The 27,053-nt window shown below is 44.3% G+C and overlaps 1 protein-coding gene across 1 annotated transcript; it reads left to right on the top strand.

The window, feature by feature from the left end:
* The first annotated feature begins 590 nt into the window (after positions 1-590).
* On the top strand, positions 591-25,174 carry LOC114598792 (calcium-activated chloride channel regulator 2-like). Its single transcript, XM_028732883.2, has 14 exons — positions 591-1,165; positions 5,634-5,771; positions 7,793-7,943; positions 9,136-9,244; positions 10,143-10,311; positions 11,825-12,052; positions 12,593-12,820; positions 14,003-14,180; positions 14,388-14,494; positions 16,910-17,131; positions 17,722-17,992; positions 18,553-18,723; positions 20,308-20,544; positions 21,740-25,174. The coding sequence occupies exons 1-14, from the start codon at positions 788-790 to the stop codon at positions 22,165-22,167; spliced, it is 3,015 nt and encodes a 1,004-aa protein (XP_028588716.2). The 5' UTR covers positions 591-787; the 3' UTR covers positions 22,168-25,174.
* Positions 25,175-27,053: the final 1,879 nt, after the last annotated feature.

Here is a 27,053-nt window from a genome sequence, read left to right as displayed (position 1 = left end):
ACCTTTACCTAGTCTTAACATCTGGAAGGCTGCCAGCTCTTCAAACCTGCTCTATGGCACACAATACTCCCGGAGGAGCTAAAACTGCTACCTGTATGAACCCACACCAAAGGGTCAGCGTACAGCTCCTTTTTTTGTAGTGACCCCCACAAAGCTCTGCAATACCACACTCAGGAATAGCATGTTCCTCCACGACTTTTGAAGTGGCATCTCAGGGTCTTTAAGGGCATTTGGCTACTTTGGTTATGCTCAGATTTTTAACATAGAATCATAGAACGGTAGAGTTGGAAGGGACCCCAAGAGTCATCTAGTCCAGCCCCCTGCAATGCAGAAATCCACGACAGATGGCCATCCAACCTCTGCTGAAAAACCTCCAAGGAAGGAAAGTCCACAATCTATACATATATATGTATTATACTGCCACTCATGCTATGTTTATGCATTCTGATGGTAAAAGCCACCTGGGACAAGCCGCCCAAAAGGCCGATTCAACTTGTTTAAATATAAGTAAATCTGCTCGACGTGGTATTACAGCTGCCAAGGTGCCAGGAAGATGCGCGTTCTGTCTTCCACCCTCGCTAGGGGACTATCTGCTTTAAGGCCGTCCAGTCAGAGGGCACATACCCGATCTATCAGCTTCCCTTGCGCCCATGCACGACTTTTCTCCGGGAGAGGCGAGCGCAACTTGGGATGAGGGCTGCGATTTCAGAAGAAGTTGCGTCCCGTCTGAAAGGGAGGACAACTCTCCATTTCCCCCGATCTCGTGAAGCAGCTGAAGTGAGAGAAGATGAAGAAATCCGAAGCGCCCGCGGGGGAGGGAAGACAAAAACAAAACAAAACCACAAAACACAAATCCCGTCTCCATACGACGCGCCTCGTTTTTGCAATCTCCAGATCGTTGCGCGCAACTGCAACGAAACCTGCCGCGCGTTGTTGTCTTGCGAAGGAAGCGCTGCGGACTTCCGACGTGCTCCTCCAGAAAAGGATGGCCAGGAAAAGCGACGCGGGGGCCGGCCCCGTGGGGCTGAGCGTGGGTCTCGCCCTCCTGCAGCTCCTCGGAGGGGGGGTCACCGCAGCGACGCTGAAGGGCAGCGCTTACCAGGGGCTGCTGGTCGCCATTCACCCCTCCGTCCCCCAAGAGGCGAAAATCGTCTCCAGCCTTAAGGTAAAAGATGAAGGGAGGAGGCAACCAGTGCTGTTGCCAATGGACCCTTCGCGCATCTGGTGATGGGAAGCGGACCCCAGGGGGAAGGGACCCCGCAAGGTCATCCAGTCCAACCCCGCAATGCAGGCATCGCAGCTAAGTCCTGATGGCTCTGCCTGCCTACGATTGTCATTTTACCACTTTGGCATCGCGCACACCTTCCGCGTTGTGGTTATGTATCGCCACCTGGATTGCCTTTGCGCCTTGGTGCTTCAGATTTTTCCTGCCCCTGCCCCTCTTAGTTTACCAGCGGGCACGACTGAGCACATTGAAGATGCTCCTATCGTGTCCCTGCTCTTCTGAACTCCGCGCGAGTCTTCAGTTGCAAGGGTGCAAATATTTTTTGTTTGCAAAACACAGCTCTAATGCTATAAAAATGTGGCAGGTTGTTTGTGCCAATTTCGCGACTCTCAACGGTTTAATGCGTTCAGGGGGATTTTTCTATGTGAAATCCACCAGTTGCACGTCCCCCCCCCCTTAAGGAGTTGGTCACGGTGCTCGTGGTGTTGCACAGACCTCCCTTTGCGCCTTTACGCAAAATGTACTGATGCATCTGTTCTTTAAAATTCTGTTCCGTGGCTGCACGTCGAGGCATCTTCCACAAACATGCGGTGTTCCTGAACACATTTGTTCCTCTGCACCTTTTGCAAAGTATTTTTCTCATTTCCATGCTCAGCAAGAGCTACAGCTACTCTCGTATTGATCAGATCCAAAGCATTCACGGAGAAAAGTGCGGAATCCCAAGGATGCTCGCTGTGATCTGAAGGTGCACGTTGAAAGAACAAAGGTCGTTAGGTCCACTGCCTGCTTGTTTGCATCCTTTTATTCAGCTGGTATTGGAGGGAGAAGTATCTTCCTTCATCTATGCACTGTTGTGTCACCGTCAACCTCTCTTATTCTGCCTAATGCTCCTTTAGCGAGTATATACACCAGGCACTACAGAACTGCCCTGTTGGCTTCCGCTGATGCTGACTTTGGGCGCAATCGCATAGTTCGTAAACGGGTACTTTAGTCTCAATAAATGCAGTTGGAACCTAAGACAGAAGGCAGCCTGCCTCTCCAAAGGACGGCTGCTGCTCAAGATCAAGCATTTGAGGGGGGGGGGGGCTCAGTGCCGGATTTACGTATAAACTAAACAAGCTATAGGTTAGGGGGGGGGGCCCAATTAGGTCTGTAAATTACCATATAGCATATATTCAACACAAAAAAACTGTAATAATTTGTTGTTGACAAAGGACAGCTGGACATATAAAAGGCCCCATTACCTTCAGTAAGGGATGCGGGTGGCGCTGTGGGTTAAACCACAGAGCCTAGGACTTGCCGATCAGAAGGTCAGCGGTTCGAATCCCCGTGACGGGGTGAGCTCCCGTTGCTCGGTCCCTGCTCCTGCCAACCTAGCAGTTCGAAAGCACATCAAAGTGCAAGTAGATAAATGGATACCGCTCTGGCGGGAAGGTAAACGACATTTCTGTGCGCTGCTCTGGTTCTCCAGAAGTGGCTTAGTCATACGCCGGCTCCCTCGGCCAGTAAAGCGAGATGAGCGCCGCAACCCCAGAGTTGGCCACGACTGGACCTAATAGTTAGGGGTACGTTTACCTTTACCTTCAGTAGCTTAGGGCCTCATCAAACCTAAATCTGGCCCTGGGGGCACTACTGACTTCCCCCGGCATGCTCTATCTCTAGGCAGATCTGGCTGCCATCCTAACCCTAGTTACCCGTAGGGCGACGAACCATTTCTGCCTGTCAAACAGCTGCCAAAAACTGAACGGTAATCTTAAATCCAGATATATATATATTTAATAGTAAAAAATAATTTTTGGGATCCTGATCCCCTATAGTTATGGATTTAAAATCTGAAAGTGTTCCCCCTCTTTTTTGCTGTACATCTGGACTGGATCTGCTCTCTGCTTCCAGCGGTCAGGAATTAAGGGAGTTTCTGTGGCAGACTTCACTGCAGCACACCCTGAAAATTATGAAGTTGCACCTCTTTCAGAATTCACCAGATCTTCTGGATCTGGGTGAGAAAGGTCATTGGATATACCTGCCCAGGGCTCTGCAAATTACGTGTTACTTCTCATGGCTTGTTCGCTCAGCTCCTACAACTTCCTGCTCCACTCCTCTCTCCTGGCTCCTCCCCCCCCCCCCCCCCGATGTAACTGGTTCCAGACAGGCAGGGACTTGTAACCCTACTTACATTTTCAGGAAGTCATAGACTATGATCCTTGGAAGCTGATAAATCTATTGTCAGTGAGATGAGAAATGCAAAGTTGTTCCCCCACATATCCCCTGTGCCCATGGGAATAGCCTCCTCCTAACTGGAGAAATGGTGCTTTTATGCCAATCTCTTCTAGCATTGCTGTTTAGCAACTATAGCAATCCACATAAATATATAAATTAAATAAAATAATAATTTTATTATTTATACTCCACTCATATGGCTGGGTTGCCCCGGCCACTCTGGGCGGCTACCAGAAAAAACACACAATCAAACATTAAAAACTTTTCAAGACAGGGCTCCCTTCAGATATCTTCTAAAAGTTGTGTAGTTCTTTATCTCCTTGACATCTGAAGGGAGAGTGTTCCACAAGGAGGGCTCCACTGCCGAGAAAGCCCTCTCCTTGGTTCCCTCTAGCTTCAATTTTTGCAGTGAGGGAACCACCGGAAAGCTCTCAGAGCTGGACCTCAGTGTCCGGACAGAACAATGGGGGGTGGAGACGCTCCTTCAGGTATACTGGGCCAAGGCCATTTAGGGCTTTAAAGGTCAGCATCAACACTTTGAATTGTGCTCAGAAACATACTGGGAGCCAATTAAGGTCTTTCAAGACCGGAGTTATGTGGTCTCGGCGGCAGCTCACAGTCACCAGTCTAGCTGCCACATTCTGGATTAGTTGTAGTTTCAGAGTCACCTTCAAGGATAGCCCCATGTAGAGCGCATTGCAGTAGTCCAAGCGGGAAATAACCAGAGTATGCACTACTCTGGCAAGACAGTCTGCGGGCAGGTAGGGTCTCAGCCTGTGTACCAGATGGAGCTGGTAGACAGCTGCTCTAGACACAGAATTGACCTGCACCTCCATGGACAGCTGTGAGTCCAAAATGACTCCCAGGCTGTGCACCTGGTCCTTCAGGGGTACAGTTACCCCATTAAGGACCATGGAGTCCCCCACAACTGCTTGTCCCCTGCCCCCCCAAACAGTACTTCTGTATTGTTGAGATTCATCCCCAATCCATTATCCTCCATCCATCCTCCAACCGCCTCCAGACAATGTATCAAGGAAAGGCTACGAAGGAGTAGTTAAGAATGCAGTCCTGAACACACTTACTAAGAAGTCAACCCCATCGGATCAAGTCCGCCTTTGGAGTAAACATATGCATAGGGTCACATTGTACAGAATGCTTCTAGAATTAGCCATATTTATTGTGAGGAGAACAGATTTGTGTTTCCTTGGCTCAAGAATGCGTGTGAGGTGAATCCAAATGTTTCATGATAATGGCAAGCTTGGTTTGGAAATCCCTTTGGATTTCCTAGTAGAATGGACATGCCATATCGACACTGTGGTGCTTGAACCCTTTTGTTAAGATGGTGGATTTAAGGAGTTGCCTGGAAAGGTCTAGTTTTAATGCGAGTGAACCTGCCGCAACAGAAGCCGGTTGTTTTTGCTGCTTCAGCCCATGTTTACAGTTGTGAAATTATGAAGGCAATTATAATTGCCCAGACAAGCTGTGTGCAGTGTGTGTTTCGAATCTGGCTTCATGCACACTGCACGAAAGCTACTGCTTTGAAAGCGTTGTGAAATTGATAAAATAGTCCTTGTGTCCTGGCTCTCTGTGGTAGAATTTCTATGCAGTTTGAAGCACAACAGCTTCACCTTTAGCTATGAGGATCGAAGGAAAGGTTTGCCACTTTTCAGTTATCATAAAATGTTTTCATAAGCAGCAAAGCATTTCAGGAATGCACATATCACTACCAAGCCATTTTCTGGCATTTCTTCTGTCTCCCTCAGCCCTGCAGCTGCTTATTATGGGTTGTTTTAGTCTGTGTTCGCTGTACACTCCTTGCACTTCCAGTGCTGGGATTTTTTATCATCCAACGTGCATTATGTATCCTGTACTTTGTTATAAAATGCCGCCATTTAATGTGTTGTTTTGCAATCCAGCTTCATGCTATTTGGGGTCTTTAAACCATTCCTAACTTCAGGACCTCTTTTTCTAGAAAAATAGCACTGAATAGGACAAATTATTAATTAAAAATTTCTGGGTTAACATAATCTTCACTATTTCTCAAATCAATGTTCCTTTCCCTTCCCCCTCTGAAGTTTCATTCCAGTCTGACTGGATGATTGCATAATAATCTATGAGTTTACACTTTCCTCCTTGCATGAATTAATGATTCTCGCTAATCCACTTTCCTATCATTTCGTTCTCTTATTAGGAAATGATTACTGAAGCTTCCTTCTACTTGTTCAATGCTACACAAGGAAGGGTTCATTTTGGGAGTGTCAAAATTTTAATACCTGCAACATGGGAAAGAAACAATTACGCAAAGCCAATGCAAGAGGCGTACACAAAGGTACGTATTAAGGGCAGTGACCTGGGCCTGCTGTTCCTCATTTCTTCCATCCATCTGCCTCCAATTAAAATATTTGCTGAACACCGTAAAGGTAAAAGGTAAAGGTAAAGGACCCCTGGACAGTTAAGTTCAGTCAAAGGCGACCATGGGGTGCAGCGCTCATCTCGTTTCAGTACTTGGGCTTTTTTTAAAAATGTAAACATTAGTTGGATCTAAAATTCCCAAGATTGTTCTGATCCTAATAGATGCTGGTTTGCCATAAAAAGGTAAAGGTACCCCTGCCCGTACGGGCCAGTCTTGACAGACTCTAGGGTTGTGCGCCCATCTCACTCAAGAGGCCGGGGGCCAGCGCTGTCCGCAGACACTTCCGGGTCACGTGGCCAGCGTGACAAAGCTGCATCTGGCGAGCCACAGCCGCACACGGAAACACCGTTTACCTTCCCGCTAGTAAGCGGTCCCTATTTATCTACTTGCACCCGGAGGTGCTTTCGAACTGCTTGCATATAATACATATATTTTTTTGTTTGGCTAAGCATATCCAGATGTATATAATCTTGACCTGTGCTTTAATCTTATTTTTAGCTTATCATTGATTTTAATTATCTTTGTTCTAAATAGTTGCATTTTTACTGTTTTTGCTGATTATCTCATTATATAATAATAGTAATAATAATAATAATAATAATAATAATAATAATAATAATAATAATTGAATGTTAAAAACAATACAGCTTTAAATATTAAAAACTTCCCTAAACAGGGCTGCCTTCAGATGTCTTTTAAAGATAGGATAGCTGCTTATTACCTTCACATCTGAAGGGAGGGCGTTTATTCTTCTCCGTAAACCGCTTTGAGGCGTTCTACAATCAAGTGGTGTATAAATTTTACTAATCGAATGAATAGCATATCCTGCCCTATGAGTTTATTTGCTTGCATAGTGAGTGAATCTCAAAGCCCCCTCATTTATGGGGGGAACATAATGTGCAAAGTCGTTTCAAGATTTGCTCAGAACAAATATTGTACGCTCCATTGCTAATAGCACAAAGAGCAGGTTATTTCTGATCACATGGTAAGTACAGCTAATACAGTACAGTGGTACCTCGGGTTACAGACACTTCAGGTTACAGACGCTTCAGGTTACAGACTCTGCTAACCCAGAAATAGTACCTCGAGTTAAGAACTTTGCTTCAGGATGAGAACAGAAATTGTGCGGCGGCGGCGCAGCAGCAGCAGCAGGAGGCCCCATTAGTTAAAGTTGTACCTCAGGTTAAGAACAGTTTCAGGTTAAGAACAGAGCTCCAGGACGAATTAAGTTCTTAACCCAAGGTACCACTGTAGTTATCTACTGCCCACACCCACAGTGCATTTGTGTGCCTCTTCATACATTCCGGCTTTTAAATGCGCTGTGTTGATGCTATCATTAATCAGGGGAGCCAACTTGGGTTATGGGTGCCCAGTGTGTGTGACGTCATGACGTCATGCACGCCCCCTGGCCTCAGAACCTGACTTCCGGTGGCACCTCTGAGGCCTCAGAAATGCTGTCCGAGGTCTTGCAAGACCTCAGAGGTTGTGGGGCCCCCCCCTGTGGTGTGGGTGCTGAGCACCCACAACAACATGTTTGTGGGTGCCCAGGTACCCAAAGCCCCCTATAGTTGGCACCCCTGTCAGTAATTAACAAGCAATAGGACTTACCGTATGTTGAGACTTCATTCCTCTTCACGTTTCTCTGGGAGTAAACCCCATTGAACTGACTGGGTCTTATTTTTGAGTAGGCATGCATAAGATTTCACTGTCAAGTGCAATCTTCATAGTATGACTAAAAAGGGTGCAGTTTAGTACTTTTGCAGTTCAAAAACATGTTTACTATATTCCAGCATGTCTATTCGGGGGGGGGGGGGGAGTATTATGAAATCTGGCTATGACATGTAGGTAATTGTTGGACTGAACTCCTGCTTTTATCAGTAATTAATAATAAGCGTACCTATTCCAAACCTGCTCATTAAACAAAACTTTCATTTTAGGCAGATGTCATTGTTGCTCCTCCTTATTGGAAACATGGACACGATCCATACACATTACAATATGGAGGGTGTGGAGAAAAGGGAAAATACATACATTTCACCTCTGGCTTCCTGGTAAATAATGATTCGATTGGAATCTATGGACCACACGGTAAATCCTAAACAAATAATTATTATCTTTCTTCTTCCGTTACCTTTTGTGTTTCAAAAAAGTACAATTTTAAAATCTCACACCTGCATCGTAACCAACAAAGAATATCTTTAATAATTAACAGTAATGGTGTCTTCATACATGCCTCTTTTTAGTTTTTAATAAACGTTTATCACACTGTGTGTGTGTGTGTGTGTGTGTGTGTGTGTGTGTATATTGCATACCATATGCCATTATGATAAATCCACCTATAGATAACATTCAGTATCAACACAAGGGAACTGGTCCTTCCAAAAAAAAAACTCATAGCATTTTAAAAACAGAAATAAAGTACTGGTTGTTGAATCTTGAAACCATTTGAATTGGGACATAGAATTGTGGCCCTACATACTGTATTACTTTTCAGATAATGGGGGGAAATACTTGATTAAAAGCACCTTAGTGGGTTTTTTAAAAAGGAAATTTATTAAATGGCATGCTCTGTTTGCTAGAGGAAATTTCAAATATTTTCCTAGCACCACAGCAATCGAGAGATAATACAATCTCTCGATTGCTGTGGTGCTAGGAAAATATTTGAAATTCTCCAAAATATTCCCTTGCGATAAAGGCACTGACAAAGTTGGGAAGGTGTCAGCTGCTGAAAATTGGTACAGACTGGTGCCATTGGCAGCCTTAAGACACTTGGACAGCTGCATTTCATAAGCTGCAATAGGCATCCTAACTGGGCTGGGGCTTGGGGTTTCACTGCAATCGATAGCCAGGAAAAATGTCATTGGGGTTCCCTGCAATGACCTACAATTTAAAGAGTGACTGTTTAAGGGTCTCAAGACCAGATTTGTGTTTGGGAAGCTTGCAGATTCAACTTTTGGGGGAGGCTCAACCAGTTAGGGCAGCCTTTCTCAACCTGTGGGTCCTCAGATGCTGTTGGACTACAACTTCCATCACCCTTAGCTAGCAAGGCCAGAGCTCAGGGATGATGGGATTTGTAGTCCAACACCATCTGGGGACCCACAGGTTGAGAACCGCTGAGTTAGGGTGTCAGTACAGGAGCTTGAACTCTTCCTGTCTTACAAGTCAAGCACATAATCCCCTTTCCTGCAACACTACCTGCTCTGTAGCGTTTGCTGCTATGGGACTGTGTTAGATTACTACCAAATGTCACAATGCAATTTTTGTGCTTTTATATATACAGGCAGGCTTTTCGTCCACGAGTGGGCCCACCTTCGGTGGGGGGTATTTGATGAATATGACAGTGAAAAGCCTTTCTACATATCGAGTCAAAACCAGGTGAAAGCCACCAGGTAAATTTTGTCTATGTGCAGGTGTGTTCAAACTAAACAACTCTGTATATAGTTTGCAAAAAACACCTTATCAATAATGTGCGGCATTTCAACACCTTCTATTACATGGAATCTTAAATAATATCTACAATGCCAAAATAATAATGACATGTGCCATTCAGTATCTCAGCCAAACAGTTCGAATATTCCTGAATTAAATTCATGAGAGCGATTCTCTCTGTATATACTTGTGATGGTGCGATCCTGACAACGAGATGCCTGGATTTCAATCTCTCTTTCGTGAATCTTCTTCTGGTCAGCCCAAAAAGGAACTCTGAATTGTACATAACGTTCTTGTAATAACTTCATTCAATACAAACCATAAACAAGGACAAGAATTGTGGACGTAAGACAACTCGCTTACATATAATGGCAATTCAATGCTCCACCAAATAAATCGCCTCTAACTGTGCTCTTTTTTGTAAAGACTGATGCAGCCGCAGCCACAGGTGTGCTTTTTTCAGAATAAAAATTACCTGCTTTGTGTTTCTTTAAAGGTTTTAAATGTTTGTTTTCTTTTGCACTCACACTCCCTTGGGGAGCACAATATGTTGTTGAGAGCCAGTGTGGTGTAGTGGTTAAGAGTGGTAGTCTCGTAATCTGGGGAACCGGGTTCGCGTCTCTGCTCCTCCACAGGCAGCTGCTGGGTGACCTTGGGCTAGTCACACTTCTCTGAAGTCTCTCAGCCCCACTCACCTCACAGAGGGTTTGTTGTGGGGGAGGAAGGGAAAGGAGAATGTTGGCCGCTTTGAGACTCCTTAAAGGGAGTGAAAGGCGGGATATCAAATCCAAACTCTCCTCCTCCTCCTCCTCCTCCTCCTTCATGTTCATGTCCTGATTGCCTTGTGCCTATTCCTAGGTGTTCTTCTGACCTAACGGGAATTTATGTCTGCGAGAAAGAATCCTGCACTGAAGGCAGCTGTGTCATTGACCAGGCAACAGGACTCTTAAAAGAAGGGTGCACTTTTATACACGACAAGGAGCAAAATGCATCATCTTCCATAATGTACATGCAAAGCTTATCTTCTGTAAGTACAGTTCAAGAGAGATTGTACATGACGTTTCCTGTACTTCAGGGATGGGGAAACTGTGGCTGAACTGCATCTCCCACATCTCTGACCACTGGGCATGCTGGCTGGGGGTGGTTGGAGTCCAGCAGCATCTGAAGGATCAGTGCCTGAAGGTTGCATGTAGAAAAGGGGGCTTACCGTATTTTTCGCTCTATAAGACGCACCAGACCACAAGACGCACCTAGTTGTTGGAGGAGGAAAACAAGAAAAAAAAATAATTATGAATCTCAGAAGCCAGAACAGCAAGAGGAATCGCTACGCAGGGAAAGCAGCAATCCCTCTTGCTGTTCTGGCTTCTGGGATAGCTGCGCAGCCTGCATTCGCTCCATAAGACACACACACATTTCCCCTTACTTTTTAGGAGGGAAAAAGTAAGTCTTATAGAGCAAAAAATATGGTATATCTTCATAGGTGTTTAGGTGATGATCTTGAACGTATTGCTCATAAAGCCACTTCCGCACTAAGATGGAGGTGGGGTTGCAGGCTTCACGGCCTCTCCACACGTGCAGCGGCCCCGCGTGATTGGAGAGGATTCCCGGCTGCGTCACCCCCTAGCCGGCCAGTCAGCTGGCTCGGGGGTGGGGCCTGCCGTATAAAGGCAGGATGCGGCCGGGGATCTCCCTCTTTGTAGCCTGCTAGCTGTTCCTGCTTTTTTCCGCCCTCCCACCCTATAAGGTTTTCTTTCTGACCTTGCTTTGGACCTTGGTTGGTCGCCGTTGAGGGGCCTGGTAGGAATTTTTCCACTTGGCAAATTGGCACCAGCCACTTGGTTTTCGCCTACCTCATAGCAAATCGTCACAACTTCCTGAGTATTCTGGGCAATCTGTTTTTGTCATTCGCAATCGTTTGTTTCCAGAAGAAGATGGGATGGAAACAGCACTCGGAGAGCTGGGAGCCTTTCTCTCTAAGCCCTTGTGTGTGTGCGATTTCTGTAGTTACTAATGGAGATGTTTTCTGCAAGTGTTTGACACAATCATAGAATTGTAGAGATGGAAGGGACCCAAGGGTCATCTAGTCCAACGCCCTGTGATGCAGGAATCTCAACTAAAGCATCCCCGAACAATGGCCATCCAACCTCTGCTTAAAAACCTCCGAAGAAGGAGAGTCTAAACAGCACTCTCAGAGAACAACCTCCCGAGGGAGTCAGTCCCCCCATCAAACAGCTCTTACTGTCAGAAAGTTATTCCTGATGTTTGGTTGGAATTTCCTTCCTTGTAACTTGAAGCCATTGTTTTGAGTCCTACCCTCCAGAGCAGGAGAAAACAAGCTTTCTCCATCTTCTATGTGACAGCCCTTGAGATATCTGAAGATGGCAATCACATCTCCTCTCAGTCTCCTCTTTACCCAGGCTAAAGGCTCAGTTTCCAGATCCTTGATCATCTTGGGTGCCCTCCTCTGTACACGTTCCAGCTTGTCAATATCCATCTTAAATTGTGGTGCCCAGAACTGTCTTGCTGTTTTCTGTTTTCAGGTGTTTGAATTCTGTGACTCAAGCAACCATAACGCTGAAGCTCTCAATGCCCAGAACAGGATGTGCAGTTACAAGAGCACATGGGATGTCATCATGAGCTCTGATGACTTTAAATCCGATATTCCTCTGACCAGCAAAAACAGTCCTTTGCCCCCAACCTTCTCACTTTTACAAGCGACAGACAGAGTGATCTGTTTAGTCTTGGATTTTTCCAGCAGCATGGATGAGGTAAAGTCTTACTCTTTGAGGCAAAAATGAACACCTGCTCTGAAACTGAAATTCCCTTGCTTTGCTTTTCAAAAGTGCTATCGATTACAGAGTTTATTAAAGATTACCGATGTCAGGTTAGTGTCGGAGAATAAAAAATTTGTTTTTATTAAAGTTTTTTTGTATTACAAAACAAACACAAACAGGGAAAGGCACATCTATCGTCTCTACTTTCAATTCATGGTTTTTTTCACAGTTCATTTACGTTTAGTGAGAGATACTTTTGTCACAGACATCTTGCGGTTGGGAAGATATATGGGGCTATTGTTATTCCATTTTATCCTAACCTCTCGCCTTACCAAGAAGAAGAATAGACTTTTAATGATACCTCTTTCTTTTTTCCCAAGTAAGTCTTCTGCTGGGAGAACCACATGCAAATTTTCTGGTTGTAGGAGAATTCTTGAACAGGCAGTATACCCTGCCTGATATTGTGTCCGTGAAAACATGTTGCATTATTATTTGTGGGTGAATGAATAACAGGTGATATTTTACCTCCTACAGAACAATCGAATCATTCGGATGCGTCAGGCAGTAGAAGTGTATCTACTGCAAATTGTGGAAGAGAACTCCTACGTTGGGGTTGTCACATTCAGTGAAGGAGGAGAAGTAAAATCTCAGATCCGGCAAGTAACGAGTGCTGATATACGGAAGCAGCTTGCTTCCGACTTGCCAGTTGCTTCATACGGCGACAGAGCAAATGTTTGCACGGGTGTACAGCTGGCACTGCAGGCGAGTCCTATTTATTATTGCCTCTCTTGCCGCATTTCGGCTCATAGGAACATTTTTGGTTTTTGGTGCAGGAACTGGAACTATTCTTGCGGGGCAATTGTGCAGTCACCCAGTGTTTTTGAACAGAACTTCCAAATGCAATTGAAAAGAAAAGACTTTGGAAAGGTCCTCTATCTAGCTAACAAGAGACAGCAAATCGGGAAAAATAGAAAACTTAAAACGGAATAAAAATAAACCGAAATGAGTCCCACATTAAGTGTTCAGACTCATAATCCTTGTTTAAGTTGCAGTCTTTTATGCGTGGAACTTAATAAGATGCACCTGGTCTTCCTAGGACTTAATTTCTGGGTTGACATGCACTTCCATAAAAACACAGGAAGGGAGTTGACAGCATGCAAAATTGCAACAAAATAAACAAGAACATAGAAGATCTTGCTGGGTCAGGCCAGTGACTCATTTAATCCTGCATTCTCTTCTCACAGATGCCTGTGGGAGGCTTAGAAGCAGGGCTTGAGCAATAACAGCACAATAAAACTACCCGCAAAAAACACACACAACAACATAGTTTGATGAGGGTGAAGTTCTGTACCTACAATAATAAATTGGCTCTCACTCAGCATCTGCTGTGTCAGAAGTAGGCGGACTTTAGGCTCGAAGATTTCCTCCCCTAAAAACTTGAGGTCTGGCACCCAGAGCCAGGGCAAAACAGTGGCTTGAGTCAATTGTGTCCTGTTGTTAAATAAGTCTTATTTAGGAATACTAAGACTGAGATAAATAAGTGATGAGCATAAGGCTAGACATGGCAGATATTATTATTATTATTATTATTATTATTATTATTATTATTATTATTTCATAGTTATTTTTTAGATTTGCTTCCTCCCTTGCTCCCATTGCTGATGTCCTCAACATTTATAAAACACAACAATTCAAAACACAAACAACACAAAACCCTTACTATTTAACAATTAAAACCATCAAAGAAATGGATGCTTTTCATTGCCTTATTTTTCTCAAACGTTGTCAGTATACAAATCTTTGGAAATGCATGACTTTAGTCCTGTGGATATGAATCACAGCAATATAGTGAAATATTAAGGAGTCTCTTAACTTGTGACGTTTTCTTTGCCAAGATAATTTACCGAGTGTCCTTCATATTAATGGTTAATTATTTGCTTCCAGGTAATTAAAAAACATGATGAAAGTGTTTCTGGTTCTGGAATCATCTTATTGACCAGTGGAGGCGACAGTTCACTTAGCAAGTGTTTCTCTGATGTCATTGACGCTGGCTTAATCATTCATACCATCGCTCTGGGGCAGTCTGCATCCCAAGAACTGGAACAACTGGGCAAAATGACAGGTAAGACTGTCTGTTTTAGCAATAGCAAACACCCTTTGCGGTTGTTGCTCATAAAACAAACAAGAATATTTCAAAGGAAAATTCAGTGTGAGCCAAAGTCTGGACAGCTCCATTAATCTCTGAAATAACAACTTAGTCAAATGAAGTTAATTTTTTATTCATATTTTAAGATATCTCCTTGTACTCTCCTTGTATTCTCTTTTTCAGGGGGGCTGAGTTTTTTTGTCACTGATAGACAAGATTCAACTGGTCTAATAGACGTCTTCAGTGCCATTGTAGCAAGTGATGGAGATACCAGCCACCAGCCTGTCCAGGTCTGTTCATGTGGATACTGTATATCTTGCTGTTTTACATTATAAGGCGAATACATTTTAATAGGAGGCATGGAGAAAGCAGTTCTGGAGCCCACACGTTCATAAGCTATGATTTTAGAACATTGTTTTAGTTTGATAAAATAGAATGGGTGCCCCTTATATCTCATACTGCAGCTCTAGATTTTATCTCAAATTTTGTATTATTTGAATTTGATATGACTGCTTGGACAACAATTAGTCAATTGTGACGGCATATTGGGAAGAAGGCAGATGTAATAAAAAAAGAGAGAGTCTTAGAGCCATAGATTTGGAAGGGGCCACAAAGATCATTCTGTCCAAATCTTTCACCCAACGTGGGACTTGAACGCAAGGCCCTGAGATTAAGAGTCTCATGCTCTACTGTTGGAGCTGTCCCTCAGGTATGCATGCGGTGAGTTGCACTGTGAGCTTAATTTCCTCAGGCTGTAAAGTTTGAATGGCATTGTGGCATTACAAACAACTGATCGCTTGTTCAGCTCTCAGTTTTGCCTCTGTCTATGTTTCAGGTGGGATATGTATCTTTTGGGGTGTGTGTGTGGATGAATTAAAGCAGTATACACACAATTTATCCATTTATCTATTCATCGCCACATTAAAAAAATAAAGTAACAACACCCAGAACAAAAAAAAACCACAAACTTTTTTTGAAAATTGAGGGAGGAGGAAGTTTCTTTGCGATAACTATCTTTCCCAGGCCCACCAATCCAAAGGTGCCTTCTACTTGAAGCATAAAAAACTATTTTAAGCATAGAAAACACAATGAAAGCATTCCAGAGTCACACCCACTGCTGTAAAAGGGTTACACTTCCCTTTCCTCTCAGTTCACTAATTTCCCATCCCACTGTCCTGACCAGCTCCTTTCCTAGAACCAGATATTCGTGTTTTTTAAAAAACCAAATAAACTGTGGTGACATGTTTAATTTGGCCCTTTGTCATTCCTGTCCGGAATGTGCAAATCTTTCAACTTACCTTAATAGCTCAATTTACTTAGTTATCAACTTAATTATGTACATACTTGCTCTGCTTGTTGATGCAGCCCATGGCAAGTTATAAAAGGGCCTATAGGTACCTAAAGAAGGTAAAAGGTAAGGACCCCTGGGCAGTGAAGCCCAGTCAAACTTGACTATGGGGTTGCGGCGCTCATCTCGCTTCAGGCCAAGATGACAGACAGCTTTTCTGGATCACGGGGCCAGCATGGCTAAACTGCTTCTGGTGCAACAGAACACTGTGACGGAAATCAGAGTGCACAGAAACTCCATTTACCTATCTACTCACACTGACGTGCTTTTGAACTGCTAGGTTGGCAGGAGCTGGGACAGAGCAACAAGAGCTCACCCCATTGTGTGGATTCGAACCGCCAACCTTCTGATCAGCAAGCCCAAGAGGCTCAGTGGTTTAGACCACAGCACCACCCACATCCCTATAAAAGGAACCAAGAGCCTAGGGCTTGCTGATCAGAAGGTCGGCAGTTCGAATCCCCGTGATGGGGTGAGCCCCCATTGCTTGGTCCCTGCTCCTGCCAACCTAGCAGTTTGAAAGTACATCAAAGTGCAAGTAGATAAATAGGTACCACTCTGGCAGGAAGGTAAATGGTGTTTCCGTGCACTGCTCTGGTTCGCCAGAAGCGGCTTAGTCATGCTGGCCACATGAGCTGGAAGCTGTACACCGGCTCCCTCGGCCAATAAAGCGAGATGAGCGTCGCAACCCCAGAGTCGGTCATGAATGGACCTAATGGTCAGGGGTCCCTTTACCTTTAAGCACAGGGAAGAATAACAATCAAGGCTGTAATCCTGAACACAAGTATGAATCTTCCATTCCATTGAAATCCATGAATTGCAGCCTAAGGGTTGAAGTGCTGTTTTGTGATGTGCACTGTCTTCTTTTGGGGGTGGGGTGGGGGGCTGGGGAGGGAGAATCCAGAAGGAACTTAACTGCTTACTCGCTCTGCAATCGCCATAGTACTCATCTGCCAGAGTGAGCAAAGAAAGTATTTTTGGAACATGGCTGTGGCTGAAAAGGTGTGGATTTTGTTTCGGGGGATTTCTGTGCCCCTATCTGGCTTTGTTAATTTGTTTTAATTGCTTGTCACCTGTAGTGTTTTTAAATGCGATAAAGGATCATTACGATGTCAACGTGTGCCAAATGGAATATTTCAACTGCTTTAAATTGCTACATGACAAAAGAGGATATGTTAAGCAGGCAGGGACAGTCTTGGCCCTCCAGATGTTTTGGGACTACAACTCCCACCATCCCTAGCTAACAGGACCAGTGGTCAGGGATGATGGGAATTGTAGTCCCAAAACATCTGGAGGGCCAAGTTTGGCCATGCCTGTGTCAAAGCAAATGGGAAGTTATCATTATTCTGGTTTTGTACAGATTGAAAGCACGGCTGAAAGGGTGAAGGGCAATGGTCAGATTGAAAGGTCAACGATTATTGACAGCACAGTAGGAAACGACACATTTTTCGTAGTGACATGGCTGACAAAGGAACCCAGGATCGTTCTTCATGGCCCTAGAGGAAAACACTTTACAAATGGGGAATTTGATGTCGACCCACTTTTGCGCACAGCTCGCCTGCAGATTCCGGGGATTGCTGAGGTAACAGTGAATTGTCCTTCAGTTGTTTCTATCGGGGACTTGCCTTTGGATGGAAAAAGCATATGAATCAATCTGGCTAACCTGATTCATAAATATACACTCACACCCCGCTCACAAACAAAAACAATTCTCACTACAGCTAACCAAAGACAACCAACCACACCTTAAGCCACACCCAACTTCTCTCACCACCAAGGAAATACATCAAGTGAATAGGAAGAAAACCCACACAAGGAACGCTAACACAACCCCTCACACACACTAAGTAGAATAATAGAAGCATAACCACCCCACCCCACCCGACTTGCCACACCCCCTTCTCCTCCCTTTCCCCCTTTTCCTTTCCCCCCTTCTTCTTTCTAATTGTTTAAACCAATTCGTGAACCAAGAACTTATACACTGACCACTAATAATAAAACACCTGTTCTAGATATTTTCCCACATTTATTATGCTATTTTTGTGATATACAAGTGGCATGAGAAAACTTGGTGTACTTATTTCTACAGCGTTACTCTTGTTTATAAAACCCAATAAATAAAAAATCTATTTAGGCTGAACGCTTTTGAGCATATATAAATTTGTTTTTCAGGCTGGGGATTGGACATACTTACTCACTAACTCTCATGGGCTCCCCGAAGTCCTCACAATGACCGTGACCTCGCGAGCCGTAAAGTCTGACGTGTCTACCATCACCGTGAGAACCCACACGAATAAAGATACAAACGCCTACCCAAGTCCAATGATTGTGTACGCACAGGTTAATCAAGGCTTCTCTCCCATTCTTGGTGCAAATGTGACTGCCATTATTGAGCCAGAGAGTGGAGATCCAATTATCTTGGACCTTTTTGACAATGGTGCAGGTAACATATGTTTTTATAAGTTTATTTTTTTAGTTATAGCTGATGAATGGATCAATCTGCTTCAAGTCAGATTCCTGTCCTGTTTGCACATCAATTTTTTTTTAAAAAAATCCACAGGTAAAATGTGTGTTTAAGTTGGAAAATGTGTATTTTATTGCCAAAAAAAGTACTTTATCCTAAAACACATATTTTAAACACATTTGGGTAAGGTTTTTGACTGAGAATTGCAAGGGAAAATTTGGAGAAGTGCAAAATATGAATGACAGTTATAATCCAATTTGTCCAGAAGGTATAAAGGGAAAATCAATTGTATATGAGTTGAATGGCAATGGAATACAATGGCGTATGAAGTGAGAAGTGTGTCCCATAAGGCTTACCGTCAAGTAAATATGTATAGATTTGCAGGCTTAGTGGTACTTTTCACCATTACTTAAACAATATTATATTTTAGGGATTTTTTTTGTGGGGTGGCAGAAACTGGCTGATTCAAGCACAGACTAAGAGGATTTTTCCAAAGCAGATTAAACACTTTTTGTGTTTGTATTCCCTCGCTGCTGCAGGTGCAGATACGATAAAAAACGATGGTGTGTATTCTAAATACCTCTTTTCTTTCGCGAGAAACGGAAGATATAGCTTGAAAGTCCGCGTCCAGAGGGACAGCCAGACAATTAGCCCATACCCTGCAATACTCTGGAGCCCTGCAATGTATATTCCTGGTTACATAACAAATGGTAAGGCTTTGGGATGTCAGTCGTCAAGCCGTGCTCTTGAGCACTTGTTTACCTCCATGGACTTGAACAGAAGGTGTTCTCAGTGTATTACATCTTCAGCGAGAAGAAGCCCTACTTTGCACAAGCACCGCTATGGGAATATTTAGGGAGACAACTATGTCATGGCCACAGGCTGGCTCTTTGAATTCTCTTCATAATCATGTGGAAAACTCTCACCAGGCTGTATTAGCTGTACTTCATGGAAAGCTAAACCTAGTTTTAAAAAAACTCGTCGACACGCAGATCCAAGCAGTTTACATGAATGGTCCATTGGGATGAAATATTTCTAGATGCATACATCCTAGAAACATTCAGCCTCCGTAGTGTGTTTTGTAGCTTTATTGTGCTGAGCTCTCCTTTCTGCCCAACCCAGTTATCCTCTCTGAAGGATGCTGAAGCCTGTTAAGGTCTCAGACAGGATATTTTTCTTTCCTTCCACTTCTCCCCCCCCCCCCCATTTGGCACCCTCAGCATTCTGTGGCCAAATCGCCCCCATCATTCTGTAGAGGTCATTGGGCATAGGTCCTTCTTTCAGGACATTGGTTTCTAGCAGCTTTTAAAATAAAAATTAAAATTGCAAGCACATATATTGTTACATGAAGGGACGCGGGTGGCGCTGTGGGTTAAACCACAGAGCCTAGGACTTGCTGATCAGAAGGTTAGTGGTTCGAATCCCTGCGATGGGGTGAGCTCCCATTGCTCGGTCCCTGCTCCTGCCAACCTAGCAATTCAAAAGCACGTCAAAGTGCAAGTAGATAAATAGGTACTGCTCCGGCGGGAAGGTAAATGGCATTTCCGTGCTCTGCTCTGGTTCACCAGAAGCGGCTTAGTCATGCTGGCCATATGACCCGGAAGCTGTACGCCGGCTCCCTCGGCCAATAAAGTGAGATGAGCGCCGCAACCCCTCAGTCGGTCACGACTGGACCTAATGGTCAGGGGCCCCTTTATCTTTTATATTGTTACATACAGTACTTGGTGAGTCTCCATAATATGAAGAAGCCCATACCTTCTGTGTTGGGGTAGCCCCATTTTGCTTCTAAGGGGATAGGCATCGGACGAACCAAACTCAGTATTAGAAGGAATGGAGATGATTATTGCTGCTACTGGCTAGCAAGGGCTTTCCAGGGATAGAGCCACGGGCATCACAATGGCTAACCTGGCTGGGGCAGGGTAGCAGCAAGGTCAGGATTGTGTGGTTACATCAGAGGGACCATCAGTGGCCCTCTGAACCAATCCAGCACTCCCCTCTATTGCAGCCACGAGGTCTCAGCCTCACTCCAGCCCTGCAGCAGCAAAACCAGTGCTCTAACCCACCATGTACCATGTTACTGGGCATCCCCAAAGCTGTTACCTTAGATGGAACCTGGGTGTTTCTCCATGGAAAACACGGGTTCTACCAATGAGATAGGGACCCACTGCTGTCAGGTTGTTTATTTCCTTTCTGGCCTACTTGCCCCAAAGTCCATTAGTTGCTAGTTCATTGGAAGCATGCTCAGCTGGTCTTTAGTTCTCTTTTGTGTATTTGTTTATGTTTGTGTGGCATAGGTACAATCCAGATGAATGCACCGAGGCCATTGATGAATAGTGAAGATTCGCACATCAGCTCTGGGGGCTTCAGCAGAATAGCTGCTGGGAGTGCTTTCACCATATCTGGAGTTCCCACTGGCCCCTATAAGGATGTGTTCCCACCATGCAAAATTACTGATTTGGATGCCAGAACAGAAGAGGACAAAATTGTTTTAACCTGGACAGCTCCAGGGGGTGACTTTGACCAGGGACAAGGTAGGTTCAGTGCTTCTTATTTTCTTTGCTAATGAAAACTGTTTAAAAGTAGGGTGTTTTAAAAAAACCAACAACCCCAAAAAACAACCACCAGTGTTTCCCAAACTTGGGTCTCCAGTTGCTTTTGGACTACAACTCCCATCACCCATAGCTAGCAAGACCAGTGGTCAGGGATGATGGGAACTGTAGTCCGAACACAGCTGGAGACCCAAGTTTGGGAAACCCTGTTTTAAACTACGTTGATAAAATCTGCAAGCAAATCCATATTGGATGTGCACCGAGCTTTGGATATATATACTTTTGAGACCCATAAATATAAGTAAAACAGAATTCCAATTCAAAACGACCCTCTGCACATCTCTGCTGTAACTTGGACTCTGGAAATCCTATATGTAGAGGGAAACTGGAAACCAAACAATTCCTTCCTTATTTGTTCCTTCTTAAATATTATCATAGCAAGTATTGGCGGTGATCCTCTCTTAGTTAAACCTGCTCTTTACTGCAGTAGTTTTGCCCCAGTAGTCTCAGTTTGTGGATCAGTTGCTCTGCATGCTTTTATACATATATAAAATGCAGGAATATGCAACTATTCCATACGGGGATCAAACCTGCAACCTTGACATTATCAGCACCATACTCTAACCAACTGAGCTATCCAGATAGGAATGCCTTGCTGATGTAGCCAGAATGGCTCTATCCATGTACAAGGAGGGAGATATCAACAGGCTTGAGAAAACCCCAATATTTGCAGATTATTATTATTTTTTTAAAAAAATATTTTTTGGGGAAACCCCAAAATAAACTTTTAAGGACTGGGTATGCCGACAGTTTGTGGGGGCTCCAGAGTGAAAGAGGGTAGCAGCACATTGCACAGTATAATGTTTTGTTGCAGGGCCCACTTGCCCTCATGTTAATTCAGACGCAAATTTGTATCTGCCTCTGAGTGCTGACAATGGTAAAAATGCCCTTAGTGCCCTATTGTGTCCTTAGACTGAAACCATTGTTTTTTGCTAATTATATCCTGTTCGGTAGTATTGTCTGCTTATTTTGGTTGGCCGAGGCTGCAATTCTGTGGGCACTTTCTTATAAATAGGCAATAGCTTGGGGTGAAAAGTGTTGAATCCTGTTACTTCCAGACAACTGCAGGAAAAAAACAACACTTTATAACCTTTTGTTATCTTGGTTTTTTTTCCAGCTGCAAGATACGAAGTGAGAATAAGCCAAAGTTCTCTGGAACTGAGGGAAGAATTTGAAAACGCTGTACCCATAAATACCTCCAGCTTGGCACCTCAGCCAGCAGGTTCCAAGGAAATGTTTGTGTTTAAACCAGAAGCCTCGGCAAACGTCACCCTAATTTACATGGGCGTCCGCACAGTGGATAAGTCTCTCTTGTACTCTGACCTCTCCAACATAGCCCAAGCACTTATTATTCCTGGGGAGGCTACTCACATTGCTCCTGCCAAGTATGGTGCCTTAGCAGTCGTTCTGACAACATGTGGGCTGCTGTTATTGGTTGCTTCTTGCCTTATTGTAAGCACCGTTCTATGGACTTCGAAGAAAAAGAAGAAAGTAGCAATTGATGAAGCCATACTATCACATTCAGATTCAGCATTGGCAGTTTAGGTGTTTTCTTCTTTTGAAGTTTAGTTGTTGTTTAGTCATGTCCGACTCTTCGTGATCCCATGGACCAGAGCACGCCGGGCACTCCTGTCTTCCACTGCCTCCCGCAGTTTGGTCAAACTCACATTCGTAGCTTCGAGAACACTATCCAACCATTTCGTCCTCTGTCGTCCCCTTCTCCTAGTGCCCTCCATCTTTCCCAACATTAGGGTCTTTTCCAAGGAATCTTCTGTTCTCACGAGGTGGCCTCAGCTTCAGGATTTGTTCTTCCAGTGAGCACTCAGGGCTGATTTCCTTCAAAATGGATAGGTTTGATCATAGAATCATAGAATCATAGAGTTGGAAGAGACCACAAGGGCCATCGAGTCCAACCCCCTGCCAAGCAGGAAACACCATCAGAGCACTCCTGACATATGGTTGTCAAGCCTCTGCTTAAAGACCTCCAAAGACGGAGACTCCACCACACTCCTTGGCAGCAAATTCCACTGTCGAACAGCTCTTACTGTCAGGAAGTTCTTCCTAATGTTTAGGTGGAATCTTCTTTCTTGTAGTTTGGATCCATTGCTCCGTGTCCGCTTCTCTGGAGCAGCAGAAAACAACCTTTCTCCCTCCTCTATGTGACATCCTTTTATATATTTGATCTTCTTGCAGTCCATGGCTCTCTCAAGAGTCTCCTCCAGCACCATAATTCAAAAGCATCAATTCTTCGGCAATCAGCCTTCTTTATGGTCCAGCTCTCACTTCCATACATCACTCCTGGGAAAACCATAGCTTTAACTATACAAATATAACATAACCAGGGAAGAGATCTTGGGATTATGGTGGGTCGCTCGATGAAAACGTTGACCCAGTGTGTGGCAGTAGTGGGGGGAAAGGAGAAATCTGTGTTTAGTGATAATTAGGGACCAAAATGAGTGCTCACGCCTGCCTTTGTGGGCGCCCTTTGCGGGACCGCATGCAGCACTTCAGGCCACGTGGGATCCACCAGCTGGTTGGGCTGGCCTGCCTCCCTGTGTTAGTCATTGAAGTTTCCCGCCAAACCTCAGTTAGCCAATCAGTTCCGCAGGGAGGTGGAGCCAGTTGCTTAAATAGGAGGTGGAGCCGGCAGCAACCATGCGGTTGGCTCCAGAGCTTCAGGGTCCCCTCTTAAAGGGGTTTGTAAAATGGGAGTCACTGGCCATACACTGAAAGGTTGTCAGTGAATTCCTCTGCATTGCGGGGATATGGGGTGGGCTGTCTGCGTACACAAGCATCTTGCTGTACACCCTCCCATTTCCCATTCACCCTGAGGAGCCCCAGTTCCTCTGGCTGAGGGGCTGGGAGGGATACACGCCCAATGCCTAAGCCAATGTTTTCCTACATCTGAAAGATTTAATAAAGTTGTGTCCAATTTTTAATTCCATAACACGTTGTCACAAGTCATTATTCCTTCTGGTGGTCTCTCGGGGCCGGGGGGTCTCCGCCTGGGCACGCAAATAAAATAGCTGATATGATATTTATAGAAATCTAAGATGTGAACGGGATGCGGGTGGCGCTGTGGGTTAAACCACAGAGCCTAGGACTTGCTGATCAGAAGGTTGGCGGTTCGAATCCCCGCAACGGGGTGAGTGACTGTTATGTTGGGGGAGGTATAAGGCCCGCCCACTCCCAGATTCTGCTAGCGACTGAGCAGACATGGCCTTGCGACGCTCTGCACTGTAAATAGTTTGTACAGATAATAAAGCCTGAAAAAGACAGGTTGGAGTCTTGCCTGTTTGCTCCTGAGGAACCACACCAGCACCTGACAGAAAGGGTCTGGGTTTCTTGTGAAATCAAAACCTCACTGCAGCCCACAAAGCAGCACCATCCTCTGGCAAGCTTGCCCCCAAAGCAACTAGAGAAGGGGCTACCCTCTCATTCCCCAGGGTGTGGAGAGGCCAAATGCAGGGTACTTCAGAAGCCACAAGAAGTTGAACTCCCAAACCCGCCTGGCCTACGTTTATCACTGCAGACATTGCTAGAGTCACAGAACAGGTAATACGAGGCCCCCTTTCTAAGACTAGCCAATAGCTCGCAGGCCACTCTCCTCCAGAAGATGTTGTCCCAAGAAAAACAACACTGCATCCCTCGGCAGCCACGGACTCCTATGGCTGCAGCGTGCAGGGCCGTCTTAAGCATATCCGACACCGTGGTGCAAAGATCCCTCCGGCGCCCCCTGTTTCCCAGACCGCCCTGGCACAACGCGCCAGTAAGCCCAATAGGAAAGACGGCTCTGGCAGCGAGTGATTCCCCCTCCAATCGTGCTGTCTTGAGGGACATGAGATCTGCAGTGCTCATTTCTCCTCAAGATTTCTGCTCCGTCAAGGCTGGCAAAGTGCCCTTGAATTTCAAACCGGAGCTCAGCTCATTTTAGGGAAGGTCGGAATGGGTGTGTGCGCGCTTGAAGCAGAGACAAGCATGTTAGTTCACGTCCTCTAGGAAAAAATGTCCATAAATCATGTGGCTGTCACATCAAGATAAAGGGAACAAGGGTAGGGTCCTGAGGATTGCAGCCTTTATGTGGGAGACAGATTCCTGGACTTTCAGCAGATGCATGAAGGATTGCCCAGAGCAGACAGATACCTGCCTTCCTACAAAGGGGAAGAATGTGAGCACAGATCTGTTGCATTGTCCCCTTCACTGCTCTGACACTTTTTTTCTGGAGAATAATCGGCCTGCCAGGATTTGTTTCTTAGAGATTTTCCTGCTTCGCTGCCCCACTGCACAGCTGTATCTCTCCAACCCTCTGAGCAGGTGGGTAAGCAAGTTCATTTCTTAGCTCTTCTACTCTTGCTAGCTGTTGAATAATGAGATCCAAAAAACACTTAGGCAAAGCAGTTCGAGTTTCTGTCTATCATCAAATGAGCCTCAAAAGCTGTGTTTTTTGTATATTGTTGTTGTTTTGGTGATGTTCACATTTTAGGGCCAACATGCATGTCATGATAAAGATGCTTTTACAAAAGTGAGCTTAATTGGACCATTTTTATTTTTAAGGAAGCAGCTGTGTGAAGTTCTGATCCAGGGACTCAGCTACGCTCAGTCAGTTGTATCGTTGTAACTCCGTTGTAAAGATGCGGCGCCAGATGGGGCTGTAGAGCACAAAATGTGTTTGTGCAATTTTACATAGGATTGTTTTTTTCTTTTGTTATAACGATCTAATTTATGACTTATTTATAGTGTTTCCTCCCCTGTGTGTAGATCCAGCCCAGGTCCATGAGTTTCTCACCAAATATCCCCCCTTTGGTTGCTATGGGTGTCTGAAGGTGCTGTCAGGTGCTGAAGGGAGGATTTGGGGCATCAAGGTGGAACAAGGTCCCACATGCCTTCCCCTTCAAAATTTATTAAGCTGTTATTTAAATTGCTGTTGAACGGCAGGTAATAACAATTAATAACATTTGTTGTGATTAATAAAAAGTGCATTTGTTGTGATTAATAAAAATGCTTTAAAAGCATTACTGAGCTCATAATACAATTTTGTGTGTGTGTCATTGTGTATTTTCTCAATTAATGGAGCCTACAATTACAACAATTAGTCTTTCCCTATTTCTTTGAGGTAACAAAGGGGAACCCCATACTTGTAAATGTGGGGAATGTATGCATTTTGTAAATATTTCTTAGCTGGAGAACTGTCTTGCAAAATTCCGAAAAATGTGAATTTAACAGGATAGCCAAGTTATGGTTCACTTACTGTTTCGTAAAGTGCAAATTAGGTAACATTACATTTAAATATGAACTGAACTGAATTTCTCCCACAGTAGGACAAAAGTTTTTTTGCTTGTCTCCATCCAAGTGGATGTTGATTCCCCCCCCCCCTTATTCACTTTGGTTATTCACATGAATAATATAACTTATACCTGGTCCCGTTGCTCTGGAACTGAGATGCGATGTTGGAGCAGCAGTTAGCAATTCAGTGTGGCACCACAGCATCATGCAAGTGATATTTCAGGGCACAGAGGGGTGGGGAGCATTGGGGCTGAGTGTGGCCCCATAGTGCAGAATCCTAAGCATCAGAGGAGTACTTCTCATCCTCTATCACCAGTGCATAGCAGCAGTATTTGCAGAAGGAAGGCTGGCGCTTAGAAAAGATGAGCCAGTGCTGGAAAATTCTTCACCATATGCAGCCTTCTAAATGTTATCATCCAAGACCACAGAACGGATTTCCCTATTTTTTTGTTGTATTATTTTATTTTTACTTGTTTTACCTTTCAATCATAAAAAAACAAAATGCTTTTACAGTGAGGGGGCAAAGTATTTGATCTCCTGCTAAATTTGCCCATTTGCCCTCTGACGAAGAAATGTCCAGTCCATAATTTTAATGGTATTTATTGTAGCTGTGAGAGACAGAATAACAACAGGAAAACCCCCAGAAACCCAGAAGACAAAAGTCAGAGATTGATTGAAGTTACTTAAAATGGGGTGGGGGGGAATCCCCTAATATAACAAATATATTGTGGATTCTACCAAGCTGGGGAACTTTCCAAGAATTTGGGCATCTACTTCCCTCTCTTTTAATGGGGCTGTGGATGGGATAAATTTCATTTCTTTTGAAACAAAAAGTTTTCAATTTCCACAGCAAGATATACTGAGATGTATGTTTTGTATCTTAACTTAAAACACCCAATATTTCATCTGGTCCCATACTTGGTTACTTTTTAATTCTGCATTGACAAAAAACAAAAACAAAAAAAAATCTGCTTTGTTTCTTAACCTAACAGGACATTCTATGGGATGAACATCCCACAGAACTCTGAAAAGGAATGTGTCAATTCAACTATCCCAATGTTTAATATTTCATTCCTATTTAAACAAAGATCCTGTGTTTCCCCAGCACAGGCTCAAATGGATCAAAGAGAAAAGTTATCTACTTATCT

The sequence above is a fragment of the Podarcis muralis genome, chromosome 5, assembly GCF_964188315.1.
Source record: "Podarcis muralis chromosome 5, rPodMur119.hap1.1, whole genome shotgun sequence".
Taxonomy (NCBI): domain Eukaryota; kingdom Metazoa; phylum Chordata; class Lepidosauria; order Squamata; family Lacertidae; genus Podarcis; species Podarcis muralis.
The sequence above is the reverse complement of the archived record's forward strand: the minus strand, read 5'-3'. Positions and strand labels throughout refer to the sequence as shown.

Bases quoted from the DNA above. Each gene is read 5' to 3' on its own strand.
- LOC114598792 (XM_028732883.2), top strand. From the start codon at position 788: ATGAAGAAATCCGAAGCGCCCGCGGGGGAGGGAAGACAAAAACAAAAC. The intron at 9,245-10,142 runs GTAAATTTTGTC...GCCTATTCCTAG, and splicing joins AACCAGGTGAAAGCCACCAG to GTGTTCTTCTGACCTAACGG. The intron at 14,495-16,909 runs GTCTGTTCATGT...GGTTTTGTACAG, and splicing joins CCAGCCACCAGCCTGTCCAG to ATTGAAAGCACGGCTGAAAG.